This window comes from Pan troglodytes, chromosome 18 (assembly GCF_028858775.2).
Source record: "Pan troglodytes isolate AG18354 chromosome 18, NHGRI_mPanTro3-v2.0_pri, whole genome shotgun sequence".
NCBI lineage: Eukaryota > Metazoa > Chordata > Mammalia > Primates > Hominidae > Pan > Pan troglodytes.
The window spans coordinates 34,344,211-34,364,163 of record NC_072416.2 but is presented as its reverse complement, the minus strand read 5'-3'; the positions used below and the strand labels follow the sequence as shown (position 1 = coordinate 34,364,163).

Genomic DNA, 19,953 nt, shown 5'->3' with positions numbered 1-19,953 from the left:
GGCTGCAGAGGGAGGATGAGAGATGCAGTGAGCAGGCCTGGACCCACCCAGAGTGGGGAGCCCAGCCCAGCCACGCTCAGCCCGGGGGGAGCCAAACGCAAGAAGACTTACACACACCTGAGCAGGAATAGCCAGTAAAATGTCCAACAACGTGCAGCGGTGTGCTGGTTGAGGTTTAATAAGCCGTTCTCCCAGGAATTTAGAATCTTCGATTTCTAGGGTTTGCCAATGACTGTGGTGTAAACACTTTCACCATGGCCAATTTTAAGTTACCAACGTAATGTTGCTGATCACACACTTAGGAACAGATGGGCACTGCCAGTGCATGCCCTGAAACATGATTAAAAAACGCACTGAAACATGACTAGAAAACATGATTAAATGATCCCTAAAATTATTATTATTTTTTTTTCTTAGACAGAGTCTTGCTGTGTAGCCAAGGCTGGAGTGCAGTGGCCTGAGCAGGACTCACTGCAGCCTCAAATTCCTGGGGTCAGCGATCCTCCTGCCTCAGCCTCCCCAGTAGCTGGGGTGATAGGTGTGTGCCACTATGTCCAGTTAATTTTTTAATTTTTTTTTTTTTTAGAGATGCGTTCTTGCTATGTTGCCCAGGCTGATCTTGAACTCCTGGGCTTGATCTGTCCTCCCACATCAGCCTCCCAAAATAGTGCTGGGATTACAGGCATGAGCCACCATGCCTGGTTCTAAAATTATCACTGAACGTTTTGTAACTCTTTGACTTTTCTCTCACGGCCAAACCACCAGTGATTTTTCAATAATTTTTAGTAACAATATTCTTTTCCCAAATGAAATAATCTTCAGAATCCCCATAAATAAAACACCGACATAGAAGGATGAATTCCTTACGATGTTCCAATCTTCTCTGCTTGGCAGAATATTCTGTTCTTTGTGGAACTCTGAAATGATTTGGCAGAGCCCTCTGTTCACTGGGAACAGATTGAGGACCATGGTGTAAATGGATTTAGGTGCCGATACAGAATATGACTCTCTCTAGCACAAGATGTAAGAGGACATGTTGCCATAGTAAGAAATGGAATGCTACCTGCTGCCCACTGACAGGGAAATGCTTAAATAGACACAGGGTACCCACCGCTGCCTGTGTTAGCAACAGCAGCAGCTGGCATCTAGCAATGGCTTCCTGGAGCCATGTGCTGTCCCCAGCCTTTGCAGGCCCCACCTCAGACCCTTCTCCCAACGACACTGCGCAGTAAGCACCATTATCAACCCCCTGTTACAGACGACAAAACTAAGGCTGGGGGAAGTTAAGAAAGTCACAGAGGGGACAGCCGGGCGCAGTGGCTCATGCCTGCAATCCCAGCACTTTGGGAGGCCGAGATGGGCAGATCACCTGAGGCTGGGAGTTCAAGACCACCCTGAGCAACATGGAGAAACCCTGTATCTACTAAAAATATAAAATTAGCCGGATGTGGTGGCGCATGCCTGTAATTCCAGCTACTCGGGAGGCTGAGGCAGGAAAATTGCTTGAACCTGGGAGGTGGAGGTTGCGGTGAGCTGGAGATCGCACCACTGCACTCCAGCCTGGGCAACAAGACAGAAATTAGTCTCAAAAAATAAAGGAAAGTCACAGAGGGGCAACAGCCATAGAGCAGTGGGGCCAAGATTCCACCTAGGCAGGCTAGTGCTCTTAACGGTTGTACTAAGAATAAAAAAGGGAGGTGGGTGAGGTGACTCATGCCTGTAATCCCAGCACTTTAGGAGGCCAAGGCAGGTAGACCACTTGAGATCGGGAGTTTGAGACCAGCCTGGCCAACATGGCGAAATCCAATCTCTACTAAAAATACAGAAATTAGTTGGGCGTGGTGGCACACGCCTGTAGTCCCAGCTACTTGGGAGGCTGAGTCAAGAGGATCGCTTGAACCCAGGAGGCAGAGGCTGCAGTGAGCAGAGATCGCACCACTGCACTCCAGTCCACAGGCGTGGACCCCAACAGAAGGAATGAGTGGAGCTCACTGACAGTTTGGGGTGGGCCAGGCTTTCTACATGCATTGTGTCATCCTTCCATGGCCCTGGAGAGAAAGTCTGGCCACCCCCATCTCGAGATGAGGACACAGAGGTTTGGGGGTGAAGACCTGCCGAAGCTCCACCTCAGCAAGCGTCAGTAGCACCGCATGCCTGGGGTCTGGCTCCTAAGCCCATGCTCTTTCAATGGCCCAAACATGGAATGCGTGGAAGATTTGAGTTAGAAGAGAACTTGGCAGCTGCCAAAGCAGCCTCTCATTCTACGGAGGAAGCACCTGAGACCCAGAAAGAGGAAGGGCCTCGTCCAAGGTCACAAGGCACTGACCGTGAAGCCAGGAGGGGCTGGCACGGGGCAGTTTCTTGGCAGAGTTGGCTGAGTGGTTTATTTGCTACAGGTTTGCTTGGAAGCGTTCTTTGCCGAAGAGTTTAGGAGCGATTGTGACTGGTTAGTGCAAGCCATTCTGCCGGGTCTGGATGGTGAGTCATGCCAGTGTGTCCTGTGCGAACACGGACTATCCGCCTGCTCCCGCCATCTTGCCCTCCCCAGGACCCCTGAAACGGAGGCTAAACGATTCACCCAAGGTCACCAAATACAAGAGAAACGGAGTGTGGCCAGGCACGGTGGCTCATGCCTGTAATCCTAACACTTTGGGAGGCTGAGGTGGGTGGATCACCTGAGGTCAGGAGTTCGAGACCAGCCTGGCCAACATGGTGAAACCCCATCTCTACCAAAATACAAAAAATTAGCCGGGTGCGGTGGTGGGTGCCTGTAGTCCCAGTTACTTTGGAGGCTGAGGCAGGAGATTCACTTGAACCTGGGGGGCAGATGTTGCAGTGAGCCGAGATCATGCCATTGCACTCTAGCCTGGGCAAAAGAGCAAAACTTCATCAAAAAAAGAAAAAAAGAGGGCTGGGCGTGGTGGCTGACGCCTGTAATCCCAGCACTTTGGGAGGCTGAGACGGGCGGATCGCGAGGTCAGGAGTTCGAGACCAGCCTGGCTAACACGGTGAAACCCTGTCTCTAATAAAAATACAAAAAATTAGCCAGGAGTGGTGGCATGCGTCTGTAGTCCCAGCTATTCAGGAAGCTGAGGCAGGAGAATCGCTTGAACCCGGGAGGTGGAGGTTGTGGTGAGCCGCTGAGATCGCGCCACTGTACTCCAGCCTGGGCCATAGAGCGAGACTACATCTTAAAAAAAAAAAAAAATAGAAACGGAGTGGAAATCTGAACCCGTGTGGCTCGGGACGGTCTCTACTCTCTCATCTTGAAAGACCCCATCAGCTAAGACAAGGATCCAGTTGCATTTGGGAAATTTGAGGCTCTACTTACAAGTGTTACTGCTGGTTCGCCGCGCACAGGAACGCTGAGAACACCATCACCCTGGCCTCATCGAACGACTCCAGAGAGGGGCCCACATCTGCTCAACTCAGAAGGAGAAAGCTGAGGTCTTCCAAGTGTTCCTCCCCAACATCTTAGGTCTGTTCCCATTGACTCCAATCTGAAGAGGGTGATGTTCCCTGCTGTCTGTTCTCACTTTGATCAGGACCACTGTGGACTGGCGTGTACCCACCTCTTTTTGTAGAAACTCATCCCAATCCCTGAGCCTAATGGTTAAAGTTCAACCCATGCCTTTCCCAATGGGGTGGCTCCACAGGGACTAGTGGCCTCTGCTGGGGACAGGCCGCTCAGGTCACTGGGCTTTGATCTGGCAAACAGGAGCACAAGTCTGCCAGGGAGCTACAAAAACTTTATGGTGGGGCTGCGTGAGCACCAGGGGATTACGCGGGGGGTGGGGGCAAGTGGATGGGAGCAGAGTCCCTGTTTCTTTCATGGGGTTGACCCTGTGGTTTGGGGCTCCGGGACACTCAGTACCAGGCACAAAGCCACGGTGTGCGTGTGAGGAGGGACTGACAGGCAGGCTCAGAAGTACAGGAATGGGACTGGCCAAAGCGCTGCTGGGTAGACAGGCTGGGGGAGCAGGGAGCTTCTGTCCACCCACCAGGGCTCCTGAAGTCACAGAGTCCTTGCTTGCCTCAAAATAGGTGCGATTTGATTCATTCATCCTCCCCGGAAGCAAGATGCCCTGTGGCTTGGGACACTTCCAGGTCATGCCGGCTGTCTTGGCATAAACATTAACGGGACCACCTTTCTTTCTTTTTTCTTTTTTTTTTAGGCAGAGTTTCACTTCTGTTGCCTGGGCTAGAGTGCAATGGCGTGATCTCAGCTCACTGCAACCTCTGCCTCCCAGGTTCAAGCAATTCTCCTGCCTCAGCCTCCTGAGTAGCTGGAATTACAGGTGCCCACCACCATGCCCAGCTTCGCCGTCCAAGAGCCTGGGGCCGTGGGGGGCGGGGCGGCCTGCTATCGGCCCCGCCCCGCCGACAGGACCCGCCTCTCTCCCCAGGCCCGGCGGGGCCGACCCCGCCTCTCGCTCCCAGCTTGCCGTGCTACAGTGGCGGCGCGGCGGGCGGAGCCGGGAGGCGGGGAAGCAGTGGCCTTGTGAGCGTGAGGAGCTGCCGCCACCGCCTGCTCCTCGTCGTCCTCGTCCTCCGGGGCCCCGGCGTCGTGGGCCGCGCACGGCCCTGGAAGAGACGTCGCCTCGCCTTCATCCGCCTCTCTCACCGCGCCGCTCCCGCCTCCTCGTCCTGCGCTGCGGGCTCAGGCGGAACCCGGAACGGCCGTCCTCTTACCCCGCCTTCTGCCGCCGCCGCCTCCTCCTCCTCCTCCTTCTCGGCTTCCTCTTCAGCCCCGGGCCGGAGCGGGGTGTCGGCGGCGGCCGGTTCGGGCGGCGACTCGCGCTTCTCTGGGCGGCGGCGCTTGGCCATGTCGTGTCGGGGAAGGTAATGAGCCGCAGAGCCCCGGGGTCTCGGCTGAGCAGCGGCGGCACCAACTATCCGCGGAGCTGGAATACTGGCAACCCAGGTGGGTGACCGGCCCGGGACCCCGCCCCGACCTCCCGGGCTCCGCCTCGGGCGGGCCGAGGCCTAGGGCCGCGGGGCTGGGAGGCGCGGCCTAGGCCCTCCACCCACCGGAGCCGGGCGCGGCTTCCTGGGTCTCCTCCGCCCCGGCTGGGGGAGGAAGGCCGCGGGGAGGCGAGGCCTAAGTGCCTCTCCCCTCCCTGCATGTTCAGCCTGGGGCTGAAGCCGAGACCCGGGGCTCCCGGCGGTGGCACTGGCCTAGGGTCGGGACCAGGAGGTGAGAAAGAGGCGGGGGTGGGGGGGCGGGGGGCATTCCACTTACCGCCTCCCCCGGACCCCGAGTTGGGAGATCCTGAGAGTCCAGGACCCTCCCTGTTACTCATTCACTTTCTCAGTTCCCCAGTCTTTCAGCCGCCACGTGAGAGCTCTTCTAACCTCTGTTCCTTTCTGTGACCCCCACGTGTTAATATTGAAAAAACCAAAACAAAACTCCGGCTAAGGCATTGCTCTGACTTTAGGCAGAACATTCATTAGTGGAGCATGAGATGAGATTGTGTGACTGTTGATGGGATCGACCCACTCTGGTCTTGGGCGATGGAAGTTTTCCCTAAGTGCAAGGCCGGTTACTCTGGTGAATCGTAATTCATACCTGGACACTTGAGTGAACTCTTTGGGCACCCACTTAGAAGTCTAGAGAATTTCCTCTTTTATGGAGGATTTGATCTCAGACCGTTTTGGGGCTTAGTTAGATTTGAATATATTAGGAACATTAACTTTTTAAATAAATGTAATTTCCTGTCTTTTTGATCAATGGGGGGAGGGCAGCTGTGCCTAATTTAGGATTGATTTATTCTAACCTCTCTTACTAAATAAATGCTTGTATCCAGAGTCTGTTTGGAATTTAACCCAATGCTTAGAACTCCTTAAATATACAGAAATATATTTTAGGGGCAATTGATTCATGGAACTCTCCTGGTTTGGAGCACAACTGTATTATAATTGTCCGGAAACTGGCCAGATAATGTAGAACGCACAAGTTGTTGAGAAGCCCTTTTGTTTCCTGATAGTTACATGTAATTCCAGCAGTATTTGGAAATAATTTGCTAAGATGTTAGAATGTAACGTTTGAAGACTCATTAGAAAAATCAATAAAATTATCTTTGGCTAATGGGTAGTACACATCTTAGTCTGTTTAATATGCCTTTCCAAAAAAAACTGTCTGTTGAGAATTGGTGTATATAACTAGATGACTTTAATAATTAGTGCCTGAGTCTAGAATTGAGATGTTTAGTCGTAAAAAAAAATATTGTTCGATAAACAGCGTTGACTTGTCTTGTACCACTTAAGAGTTTGTGAGTGCTTTAAATAAAATTAGTTAAGTATTTTTCTTCCTATGATTGACATGCTTAGTTTTGCCTTTTTATTGAAATGTGTGAAATTTGATTATCTGGCATCTAACAAATCAGGTGGTAAATGAATGACAATGGATTTTCTATTATTTTTCAGTATTGTGATCAGTATAAGTATATAAGAGAATTTAGTAACCTTTTAGAAGAATAAAGTGCCTTCCCAAATAGTCCTACAGCTTTTGTAAAGTGTAAATTGTAGTTTGTAGTTCTAAATAAATAGAGAAGAGTCGCAGCCACGTGCTAGGGCCAGCTGACTTCATTGCTGACAGGTATGAAGCCAAATGGCTTATGTAGTTATGGAATATGTACATGAGCTATTAATAAATATTATCCATGTTGTTTCTTTCAAGTGCTTTATTTCTTGGCTCTGGGGAGGGGCGATGGGGGAAGGGAGGAGCTTACAAGAAAGCTTGCAAGGTTTCTTTGAAGCTGTGCTTTTTGTAGGAAAGTTTCAGGATGTAACGCCTTGGTAGACGATACTGTGATACATTTGGTTACAGGGAGTAACAGTTTGTTAGGATGTTGGAAAGATTTGATTTTCTCCTGTTGTAGAGGGAACAGGGAAGTGTGGACATACCCCATAGCATAACTTGATTTGTTGCTAAGATTGTCATAGCTGATTTGTTAGTCAATAAAAATACCTGGGGTGTTTGCCAAGTCATAAATTTTTATTAGTTAAATTTGAGGTGATTCTGTCCCTTATTCAGAAAGATGACAGACTCCAGGTAACTGACGGAATGGATCTTGATCTTGCTTCTTGCTTAAATGAAGGTTTAGAACATCTTCAGATGCAGGCACATTTATTATGGTTCATCTGAATAATTTTGGTGAAAATTTTTTTGCCTCTTATGTACCATTTTGTCCCTGGTGTTTTGGTTCTGTTTTCCTTGATGTAGGCTTTTTTTTTTTTTTTTGTCTTCCTGAGATGGAGTCTTGCTCTGTCTCCCAGGCTGGAGTGCAGTGGTGTAATCTCGACTCACTGCAGCCTCTGCCTCCCGGTTACAGGGAAAAATTCTCCTGCCTCAGCCTCCTGAGTAGCTGGGATTACAGGCGTCCAGCTAATTTTTGTATTTTTAGTAGAGACGGGATTCCACCATGTTGGCCGGCCTGTTCTTGGACTCCTGACTCAGGTGATCCGCCTGCTTTGGCCTCCCAAAGTGCTGGGATTACAGGTGTAAGTCACCGCACTCAGCCGATTTAGGCTTTTGAAAAAGCAATACTTGTTGATTTCTTTTAGTGTTAGTTTGCCAGTTGGTGTGGAAAATGACTGTTGAGTCAATTTTGACCACACATGATACTTCACACATACTGACAGGAAGTGTTCCAGGTGGCTGAATACGTGAATGTCATATGGCAAGAGAGCAAACCCCTGTTCCATAGAAGCATACCTCCAACAGTAAGCATTTATATGGCTCTGGCTTATAGTCTTCCTTTTCATTCACTGTGCTCTCAGTCAACTCTTCTGTCAATTTTTTTGAGACAGGGTCTTGCTGTGTCACCCAGGCTGGAGTGCAGCGGCACAGATACTTGGCTTACTGCAGTCTCGACCTCCCAGGCTCAAGCCTCCTGCCTCAGCATCCACAAGTAGCTGGGGCTACAGGCACTTGCCAACAGCCTGGCTCATTTTTGTATTTTTTGTAGAGATGGGGTTTTCACCACGTTGCCCAGGCTGGTCTTGAACCCCTGAACTCAAGCAATCTGCCCACCTTCAGCCTCCCAAAGTGTTGAGATTACAGGTGTGAGCCACCGCACCCGACATTTAAGAATGGTCAATAGGCTGGGGGCAGTGGCTCACGCCTGTAATCCCAGCACTTCGGGAGGCTGAGGTGGGTGGATCACCTGAGGTCAGGAGTTCAAGACCAGCCTGGCCAACCGACATGGTGAAACCCCATCTCTACTAAAAATAAATAAATAAATAAATTAGCGGGATGTGGTGGTGCATGCCTGTAATCCCAGTTACTCGGGAGGCTGAGGCAGGAGAATCACTTGAACCTGAGAGGCGGAGGTTGTAGTGAGCGACATCACACCACTGCACTCCAGCCTGGGCAACAGAGCAAGACTCCTTTTCAAAAAAAAAAAAATTAAAAATTAAAAAAAGAATGGTTAAACAAATGAGTGGTCTTAGGTCAGTTGTATTATTTGAAATCTGTGGGTTCCTCAAGCGTAAAGTTGAGAAGGTTTTGGGAACCACTGGATGTCTCTGGGTTTTTTCATATGAAGAAACAGGGGTGGTGGCTTCTTAGAACAAAGGGATATCTGACCTATGGAGGTTGCCCTCTTTACTCCTCTTCCCTAAAAAAATGACCTATCATTGCCAATAGCTAAAGTCTGTCATTTTTTCCACCTTAGTTTGGAAGATAATCTTCTAGTATCAATCAAGACAGAGATCAGAATGATGTGTTTTAAAATTAAATGTGTAATTCATAATTGTACATTTTAATGTTCTAAAGTGACATTGATTAATTTGACATTGGAGTCAAATAGATTGATTAATTCAACAAAGAAGAGAAGGCATTCAACTCAACAGAAAACAAGTAGATTTTACTTCTCCACTCGGGGTGTTAGGACGTTAATTATGTACTTGGTCTTACTTGTTTAGTAGTAGATCTATATTGAGTGTCTTACTGTGCCCAAACTTAGGATCTTTCTATATTTCTAAAAGGATGAAACTGTATAATAAAAACACCTTCCAATTTTGGTAGATTGTAGACAGATCAGAGTATTCAAAAGTACACACATCTTCTCTATTGTGAAAGACCAAAAAATGGAAATGTGTTGTGAAATTAGAAAAGCTGTATACTAGTATGTCTGATGTTGTGAGAAGCTGGATTTTTGAAACCAGAGTTGTCTATTCAGCCTGCTATCAGTCTGTAGTAAGTTTGATGTCCATAGGTACATAATATAGGGAAATACATAAAGGATAAAATTAAGTGAAGTTACATATTTTATACATATTAGGTGGGTGCAAAAGTAATTGCGGTTTTGGCAAAAACCGCAGTTACTTCACACCAGTCTAATTTTAAATGGAACTAGAGTCGAATAGAATTTAGCGATTGCCAGTTCTGTTCCACAGATTTCAAAGTACACTAAGGAAAATTTCAGCAAATTGTGTATGGCTGTTTTACTTGGAGGAGAGTAAAACAGCCATAAGAAACTAAAAAATAAAAATTAAAACTAAAGGAATGTTTGTTTTTATGTTTTTCTTTTCTTTTCTTTCCTCTTTTTTGAGATATGCTCTTGCTCTGTTGCCCAGGCTGGAGTGCAGTGGTGCAATCACTGCTCACTGCAGCCTTGACTTCCTGGGCTCTGGGAATCCTCCTGCCTTAGCCTCCTGAGTAGCTGGGACCACAGGTGCATACCACCACACCTGACTAATTTATTTATTTTTCCTCTCTCTCTCTCTTTTTTTTTTTTTTTTTTGAGACAGAGTTTTACTTTGTCGCCCAGGCTGGAGTATAGTGGCACAATCTCAGCTCACTTGCAACCTGCACCTCCTGGTTCAAGTGATTCTCCTGTCTCAGCCTCCCAAGTAGCTGGGAATACAGGTGCATGCCACTATGCCCGGCTAATTTTTGTGTTTTTAGTGGAGATGGGATTTCACCATGTTGGCCAGGCTGGTCTTGAACTGCTGACCTCAGGTGATCCACCCGCTTCGGCCTTCCAAAGTGCTGGGATTCCAGGCGTGAGCCACCACGCCTGGCCGCCTCTCTCTTTTTCTGAAACAGAGTCTCACTTCATTGCCCAGGTTGGAGTGCAGTGGAACCATCTCAGCTCACTGCAGCCTCCACCTCCCAGGCTCAATAAGTCCTCCTACCTCACCCTCCCAATAGCTGGGACCACAGGTGCATGTCACCACCCCCAGCTACTTTATTTTTTTTTGTTTTCTGTAGAGACGGGGTTTTGCCATGCTGCCTGGGCTGGTCTTGAATACCTAGGCTCAAGTGATCCTTCCTCCTTGGCCTCCCAAAGAGCCAGGATTACAGGTGTGACCCACCATGCTTGGCACGCTAATTTTTTATTTTTATTTTTTTGTAGAGATGGGGCCTCCCCATGTTGCCCATGCTGGTGTCAAACTCCTACTCCATTATGAAATAAGTCATTCCTTATGAAACACTTAGTAATTGTATCTTTAAGTTGAACCTTCCCCTCACTCCAACTTTTTTTTTTTTTTTTGAGATGGAGTTTTACTCTTGTTGTCCAGGCTGGAGTGCAATGGTGCAATCTCGGCTCACTGCATCCTCCGCCTCCCAGGTACAAGCTGTTTTCCTGTCTCAGCCTCCCATGTAGCTCTAGGGATTACAGGCACGCACCACCACACCTGGCTAATTTTTTGTATTTACTAGAGACGGGGTTTCACCATGTTGGTCAGGCTTGTCTTGAACTCATGACCTCAGGTGATCCACCCATCTCGGCCTCCCAAAGTGCTGGGATTACAGGCATGAGCCACCACCCTGGCCCAGTTTAAGTGTATTTGGAGTGACTTTAGGGAATCATTGAAATTTTACCTGCTGGAAAGTGGCACAATTTAGGAAGATTAAATCTAGTTGCTTCTTGAAAAAGTGTGTGGGCTGGCCGTGGTGGCTCATGCCTGTAATCCCAGCAGTTTGGGAGGCTGAGGTGGGTGGATCTCCTGAGGTCGGGAGTTCGAGACTAGCCTGACCAACATGGAGAAACCCCGTGTCTACTAAAAATACAAAAATTAGCCGGGTGTGGTGGCATATGCCTGTAATCCCAGCTACTTGGGAGGCTGAGGCAGGAGAATCACTTGAATCCAGGAGACGGAGGTTGTGGTGAGCCGAGATCGGGCCATTGCACTCCAGCCTGGGCAGCAGGAGCGAAACTCTGTCTCAAAAAATAAATTAATTAATTAAGGTAAAAGTGTTCAGCTCAATATGTGAGAATTTCCATAAGCAAAAGCCCCTCATTTGTTATCTGGTGTTGATTGAGGATGATTACTAAAGTGATACCTTTTATCTGCTCAATCTTCATGTTAGACACATGTATGGAATGTCATTTAAGTGTCATATAAAATGGAGTGTGGTCCATGGTGTCTTTTGGGAACATTGAATTGTTAAATTCTTTAGGATTTTCTGCCTTTGTTACCTGGCTCTTGTTCCTTATCCTATCACCTAAAACAAATCCCTGAGGCTCCTTTCATTGGACCACCCTTAATGATTTAGAGGAGCTGTTGTTTGTTAATCTTTTCACATTGTCATCATTTTGATTACCTGTCTTTGACTATCTTGAAGCTTTTCAGAGCCCATTTTATTTTTGGAACTATAAAATGAAACATACTTCCCCTTGTATAGAGGCCTAACAGTAAAGAGTACAGAAATTTTGTGGTTTCATATGTATAGGAAATGCTCCCTTATTCTGAGTTTTTGTTTTTTGTTTTTTTTTAATGTAGAGTATAACTTACTAAATTCTTGTGGAGTTCGCTCATGCAGAGATACTTGGTTTTATAATGTTATTCTTTTCCATCTTGTATTAATCGAGTGTACTTTTCCTTTTTAAATTGAATTCGTTTTTGAATTCTATTGTGGTGCTTCTTTGAGATAAAATTTATGTATGTATAGGTGGTGGTGTTTTTTCTTTTTTTCTTTTGAGATGAATTCTCGCTCTTATCCCCCAGACTGGAGTGCAATGGTGCGATCACGGCTCACCGCAACCTCCGCCTCCCGGGTTCAAGTGATTCTCCTGCTTCAGCGCCCCAAGTAGCTGTGATTACAGATGCCTGCCACCACGCCTGGCTAGTTTTTGTACTTTTAGTAGAGATGGGGTTTCACCATGTTGGCCAGGCTGGTCTGGAACTCCTGACCTCAGGTGACCCATCCGCCTCGGCCTCCCAAAGTGCTGGGATTACAGGCGTGAGCCACCATGCCCGGCCTGTATAGGTCTTAAATTCAGTAAATTTTGACAAATGTATACACCTGTGTAACCATGACCTCAGTCAAGGTACAGATATGCAGTGACTTTTTCACTATCACACCCATTCCTGCCACTTTTTTTCATATCCTTACCACTATCTGGAATTTTTATGTGTGCCATCTCCAGTAAAATACAACCTGCATATGTGCATGGATCTGGTAAAATTGTTACTTTTGCTATCCCCTTCTTTCCTACTAAGTGCATCAATAAATAGCATCCACTCTATATTTGTGTCTTTCCTCAAGTAAATTCATGAAAATGAGATCCTGCAAGTTTGTGTTTTTATATTAAGTGTTAACTCCAGAGATTGCAACACTGTTCTTGTAGGATGTTTTTTTGGGGAAAGCATTCCTCTTATGGCAGCCCTGTTGGCCTGAGGCAGGGCTTAAACAAACTGATTGAGCAGGCTCAAAAGGACAGTATCGTAATGGACTGGAGTGGCCAGATCTTTCTACAGAAGAAAGAATACGGTAATTTGGCCACGCGCAGTGGCTCATACCTGTAATCTCAGCACTTTGGGAGGCCAAGGTGGGCGGATCATGAGGTCAAGGGATCAAGACCATCCTGGCCAACATGGTGAAACCCCATCTCGACTAAAAAATATACAAAAATTAGCTGGGCATGGTGGCATACGCCTGTAGTCCCAGCTATTCAGGAGGCTGAGGCAGGAGAATTGCTTGAACTTGGGAGGCGGAGGTTGCAGTGAGTGGAGATGATGCCGTTGCACTCCAGCCTGGGCAACAAGAGGAAAAAAACCTCCCTCTCAGAAAAAAAAAAAAAAAAAAAAAAGAATATGGTAACTTAAGATTCATATGTTTTATCCATCTTGAAAAATACCTTGTGCACATATTTAAAGTCTTTTTACACATTGATTTATCTTGAGTCTATTGTATCTGTCTACATTATTTAAGCAATGTAATCACTAAAAATTTAAGCACTGGGTTGAGCCTTCTGGCATCCCATTAGAATGCCTGGGGAAACACACTTCTTGCCAATTGCATGCCTGCTGATTGGGGAATGAAACGCAAATATTCCAGAATCAACAGATTTCTTTATTTTATTTTATTTGTCACCCAGGCTGGAGTGCAGTGGTGAGATCTTGGCTCACTGCAAACTCTGCCGCCCAGGTTCAAGTGATTCTCCTACCTCAGCCTCCTGAGTAGCTGGGATTACAGGCGACTGCCACCACGCCTGGCTAATTTTTGTAGTTTTTAGTAGAAATGGGGTTTCTCCATCTTGGCCAGGCTGGTCTTGAACTCCTGACCTTAGGTGAGGAGGAAATGCCATTTTGTAAATCCCAAAGTGCTGGGATAACAGGTGTGAGCTACCATACCTGGCCTAGAATCAACAGATTTCTGAACATACTGAATTACTTCTTTCATATTAATTTTCAGACCTTTTCAAAAAAGGATTTGGATACCCTGTTGATATTCATATTCATATTATTATGTTGGTATTCATATAATATGTGTAGGACTTTATAGTTATTTAAAAACCTGTTATAGACTTTTTTGTTTATTATTTAAAACTTTTTTCAGAGGGACTTGTTGCTTTTTTTTTTTTTTTTGAGATGGAGTTTTGCTCTTGTTGCCCAGGCTGGAGTGCAAGGGCACGATCTAGGCTCACGCAACCTCTACCTCCTGGGTTCAAGTGATTCTCCTGCCTCGGCCTCCTGAGTAGCTGGGATTACAGGCATGTGCCACTTGCCTGGCTAATTTTTTGTATTTTTAGTAGAGACAGGGTTTCACCCTGTTAGCCAGGATGTTCTTCATCTTCGGACCTCAGGTGATCCCCCCTGCCTTGGCTTCCCAAAGTGCTGGGATTACAGGTGTAAGCCACCTCGCCCAGCCTCAGAGGGATTTCTGGTACCAGAATTATAGATTGTTTTTGTTACCGAACTTCCTAAGTTATGCTCGTTCTTTGTTTATTAAGGGGAGACACTAGATTTTTTTTTATCATCCTTTTTATCATCATAGAGAACTTTAGTAGTCTACAAGAATATTGTTAGAGGCTTAGCAGTGGCCTCACTGCACATACATGTATATGTCTTTGGGAACCTACAGGTTTTTAAGAAGTCGTTAAACTTAATATTTACTAGATATTTGTTTTTGGATGGCATCTAATATATTCATAGCCCAGAAAAAAGGCGCCACTAATGAATATGTCTTGGATTACATAGTGACATATATTAGCTTTTTGTCCACATTTGATAACATTGCTAATATTTTCTTTTTTTTTTTTACTGAAGCTCTTTGAATTTAAAGTTTTCTCTCATTTAAATTTATTAATTGAAAACATACCTTTACTCTGTTCCCTTTAGCATTTCAACCTGATGTTAAAAGATGTGTATGTGTGATATGTGTGTTTGAAATTTTAACTTTCATCTTGGAGTATTTAATTCTCTGAAGCAGTGCATGACTCTTGCTCTTCAGCCTCTTGAGAGTGTCCCTGGTTTATATTCCTGATGATACAAACCCTGGAATTTCTTGTCTGAAGTGTTAACACTTTATTTCCAGGTCCTAATTTGATTTGAATAGTGGAAGTTCAGATTCAATGCATTAATGACAGATTCTATGTTGACTTCTTCAGATTTGCCAGACAGAAAAATCTACTTATGTGAGGAAATCATTAGGCTTTTTGACTATCCTCTTTGTATAATGAGACTCTTTTCTCATTAGATGAGTAAAAAGATCCAGAGATGATCACCAGTATCCCCCAGAATTCATATATATTTAATTGAAAAGAAAGCAAATCCTGGGATTCTTTCCTAAAAAGGTTGATTACATTTCTTGCCTGTCTGTACGTTCTTTGTATAAACGTGAAGAAAAATAAAAATATAGGTTTTCCAGCACTGGGACTATGAAATTTGAGATTTAACATTTATTCATTAGTCAGATTTAAAGGAATCTACCTTAAGTCATAGTTTATATTGTTTTTGAAGGACCTGAGTAAGGATTCTATTAAAAATGATTAATTCTGTCATTTGAAATATTGATAGGATTTTAATATGTTCCTTTTTTGAAAATACTAAAATTATAAATTACACTTAATAGCAAATAGGTCGTAAGTATGTGGTAATCAATTTATTGACTAAAAATTTTGTAAAAAATGCCTTTTATTTAAAGTGGCCTATCGTATAGTTACTATAATGCTAGTGCTCTCTACATTTTCATTGTAATCTTACTGAAGAAGTAAAAATTAATCATTATTGTTCTCCCCACTCTAATATTAATTCAGAAATCATAATTGTACACATAGGGTACAACGTAATGTTTATATATATGTGTGTAATGTAGTATGATTAAATCATGCTAATTAGCATACTATCGCCTTACTTTGCTTACTTATATTTTGTGGTGAGGCATTTGAAATTTACTCTTAATTGTTTGAAATACATTATTATTATTGCTATTGTTATCTCTGTCTTCTCTTTGCAAATAAATACATCATTATTTACTGTGGCCACCCTGTTGTGCAAAGATTTCAAAAACTCTTCTCCTATGTGAAATTTGTTCCCTTTTCTTTTTCAAAAAAAAAAAAAAAATCCACCTGCTGTCTTAGCATAAAAATAGAACCAGTGTGTTTTAGATTTCTCTCTAAGTGTCTTTATTTTTAAGAATGTATTTTTTTTTTTTTTTTTTTTTTTTTTTGAGATGGCGTCTTGCTCTGTTGCCCAGGCTGGAGTGCAGTTGGCACCATCTTGGCTCACTGCAATCTCCACCTCCCGGGTTCAAGCGATTCTCCTGCCTCAGCCTCCCATGTAGCTGGGATTACAGGTGCATGCCACCACGCCTGGCTAATTTTTGTATTTTTAGTAGAGACGGGTTTCACCGTGTTGACCAGGCTGGTCTCAAACTCCTGACCTCAGGTGATACGTCCGCCTCAGCCTCCCAAAGTTCTGGGATTACAGATGTGAGCCACCGTGCCCAGCTAGAATGTGTGTATTTTAAAAAGTTGATCCTTCACAGATATTTATCTTAGGAGAGGCTGGTGTCATGAAAAAAGCTATGGACTAAGAATGGGAAGACAAAGATCTTTTGTATTGGCACTACCAGCTGTGTCCCTCTGAGGGGGTAATTTTTGCCTTTTGAAGACGTTGGGAGGGTTAAAGTTCAGGAAATTATTTTTAAAACTGTTTCAGTGAATATTTAGAAAAATATTAGTGGAGACAGAATTAATTGCTCTGCAGTGGAGTGGCTCTCTTTCTACATTTTCTTTTTTTCTTTTTTTCTTTTTTTTTTTTTTTGAGACGGAGTCTCGCTCTGTCCCCCAGGCTGGAGTGCAATGGTACGATCTCAGCTCACTGCAACCTCCGCCACCCGGGTTCAAGCGATTATCCTGCCTCAGCCTCCTGAGTAGATGGGATTACAGGCATGTGACACCGCACCCAGGTAATTTTTTTTTTTGTATTTTTAGTAGAGGCGGGGTTTCACCTTGTTGGCCAGGCTGGTCTTGAACTCCTGACCTTGTGATCCATTCACCTCTGTCTCCCAAAGTGCTGGGATTACAGGTGTGAGCCACCGTGCCTGCCCTCTTTCTACACTTTCTAGTATACTCCCATTAGGCTGTAAACCTATTTCAAGTTGAACAATAAGAAATTTCAGCATAGCTCTGCATCATCGTTTTTTCTCCATATCTTGTATTCACACCTTAAGAATTTGTTACTAGTTGAAATGATAAGCCAGCAAACATAATCTAATCTTTGTGACTGTTTGCATAGATTGGAGGGCAAGTACAATGTAAATGGAATGTATATAGAGAAAGGTTAGGTTAAAAGGTAGCTTATAACTTGCTTACCTTTTACTACACAGTTGGAATTTAAGAACTGATTCTTATAAGAACACCAGTTGAACGATGAGTTGCTTTTTTCCCTCTGGTGTAGTGTGTATGGGTGTGTATATACATATTTTTATTTTAATTTTTTTTTTAATGGGAGGAGGGAGGATGCCAGAAACATTTAGTTGTACTCTGCCAATGTGATAGTTTTAAGTACTTGAGGGGGTGGAGAAGAACCACACGCATCTTCTAAACAAAGATGGGAAATATCATATCATTATAAGAATGTATATACAGTATTAAGCAATTACAAGATTTTGGGCCAGGCATGGTGGTGCTTTGGGAGACCAAGGCAGGGAGGTGGGTGGATCACTTGAGCCCAGGAGTTGGAGACCAGCCTGGGTAACATAGTGAGACCTCGTTTCTACAAAAAATAAAAAAATTGGCTGGGCATGGTGGCTTACACCTGTAATCCCAGCACTTTGGGAGGCTGAGGCTGTCAGATCACCGAGATCAGGAATTCGAGACCAGCCTGACCAACCTGGTGAAACTCCGTCTCTACTAAAAATACAAAAATTAGCTGGGCATGGTGGTGCATGCCTGTAATCCCAGCTATTTGGGAGGCTGAGGCAGGAGAATTGCTTGAACCCAGGAGGCAGAGGTTGCAGTGAGCCAAGTTCACACCATTGCACTCCAGCCTGGGCGACAGAGCAAGACTCTGTCTCAAAAAAAAAAAAAAAAAAAAAAAATAGCTGGACATGGTGTCATGAGTTTCTAGTCCCACCTACTTGGGAGGCTGAGGTGGGAGGATTGCTTTAGCCCAGGAGGTCGAGGCTTCTGTGAGCTGTGATTGTGCCACTGTCTCAGAGAAAAAAAAAAAGATTCTGGTACTATTTGAAATTGTAGTACTGTAAATCTATAATAAATGATTGCTGTCTCTTAAGGAACTTAGTATCTGGAAACATTGTTTCTTTTTTTCTTGTAAAAGGGAATTATAAAAGTTACTTCTTTTAAATCACTTATGTCAATCTGATTAAAGTGTGTTTAGTATAAAATGTAACAAAAGAAAAAGATAGGGTTTGTATAGACTGTGGGTTTAAAGTGGCTTAAGTGATGATTTTGAAGTTTCCTAGGTGTCTTATACTTAAGGCTAAATACAAAGACCTCAGTAAATTTCTGGCTACTGCTGAGCATGGTGGGAGCATCGTTTCCTGTTCTTACTAGTATGTTTCAGCAGCTAGTAAAAGCTGTCTTCATTTAATACATTTTCCTACAGTTAAAATAATAGTGTGATTATCTTGAAAGGCGTCTTCCTTTTTCAGTATTTGATTTGTGAGACCATATCTTCTGGAATTACTTGAGACCTCTAATTAAATTGACTTTTAAAATTTTTTATTTCATTTTCTTTTAGAGTTGGAGGTCTTGCTATGTTGTCTGGACTGGCCTAGGATGATAACGGTTTTTTTCTTTAGAGACACAGTCTGACTGTGTTGCCCAGGCTGGTCTCAAACTCCTGGGCTCAAGTGATCCTCCTGTTTCAGCCTCCTGAGTAGCTGGGATTACAGGTGTGAGCTACTGCAGCCAGCTTGGCCTAGGATTATTTTTATTTTTATTTATTTTATTTTATTTTTTTCCTGTTTTTGAGATGAAGTTTTGCTCTTGTTGCCCAGGCTGGAGTGCAATGGCGCCATCTCGGCTCACCACAACCTCCACCTCCCAGGTTCAAGTGATTCTCCTGCCTCAGCCTCCCGAGTAGCTGGGATTACAGGCATGCACACCACACCTGGCTAATTTTGTAGTTTTAGTAGAGACAGGGTTTCTCCATGTTGGTCAGGCTGATCTTGAACTCTTGACCTCAAGTGATCCACCTGCGTCGGCCTCCTAAAGTGCTGGGATTACAGGTGTGAGCCACCGCGCCTGGCCAGGATTATTTTTAAAGAGAAGATTTAACATATGCAATTGTTAGAAAATCTTATAAACATGTTATTCCCTGGGAATGTGCTTCAACCTGTTGGCTAAAGGAACTTTATCAGAATAACTACAGTTATTATCTGACTATTTTCAGGAGTTGAAAAAAATGGTTGCATACATTTCTTTTTTTTTTTTTTTTTTTTGAGGCGGAGTCTCTCTGTGTCACCCAGGTTGGAGTGCAGTGGCGCGATCTCAGCTCACTGCATGCTCCACCTCCCGCGCTCACGCCATTCTCCTGCCTCAGCCTCCCGAGTAGCTGGGACTTCAGGTGCCTGCCACCACGCCCGGCTAATTTTTTTGTAGTTTTAGTAGAGACGGGGTTTCACTGTGTTAGCCAGGATGGTCTCGATCTCCTGATCTTGTGATCCTCCTGCCTCGGCCTCCCAAAGTGCTGGGATTACGGGTGTGAGCCACCGCGCTTGGCCCATTCATTTCTTATATTGGTAAACATTACTTCACCTTTACCTTGATTATAAAGTCCCAGTCTACTTTTGAGATTCTTTAGATTTCTGCAGTGTGTAACTCTTTTTTTTTTTTTTTGAGACGGAGTCTCGCTCTGTCACCTAGGCTGGTGTGCAGTGGTGCAATGTAACTCTTAGTGATTCTTAATCTTGGTTGGAATGGGCTATGTTTGGCCTTTTTTTTTTTTTTGGAGACTGAGTCTCACTCTGTTCTCCAGGCCGGAGTGCAGTGGCGAGCTCTCAGCTCACTGCAACCTCCGCCTCTGGGTAAGCGATTCTCCTGCCTCAGCCTCCTGAGTAGCTGGGATTACAGATGTGCACCACCACGCCTGCCTAATTTTTTTGTATTTTTAGTAGAGACTGGGTTTCACCATGTTGGCCAGGCTGATCTCGAACTCCTGAACTCAGGTAATCTGCCTGCCTCGGACTCCCAAACAGCTGGGAGTACAGGTGTGATCAACTGTGCCTGGCCTATGTTTGGCATTTAA

General features: G+C 44.7%; 1 protein-coding gene across 1 annotated transcript in view; it reads left to right on the top strand.

The window, feature by feature from the left end:
- The first annotated feature begins 1,151 nt into the window (after positions 1-1,151).
- LOC112207351 (serine/threonine-protein kinase SMG1-like) overlaps positions 1,152-19,953 on the top strand; it is a 51,233-nt gene continuing 32,431 nt past the window's right edge. The window contains exons 1-2 of the mRNA XM_063796330.1: positions 1,152-1,228; positions 4,407-4,924. Coding sequence (XP_063652400.1) covers positions 1,152-1,228; positions 4,407-4,924 — 595 coding nt within the window. The remainder of the gene's footprint in view (positions 1,229-4,406; positions 4,925-19,953) is intronic.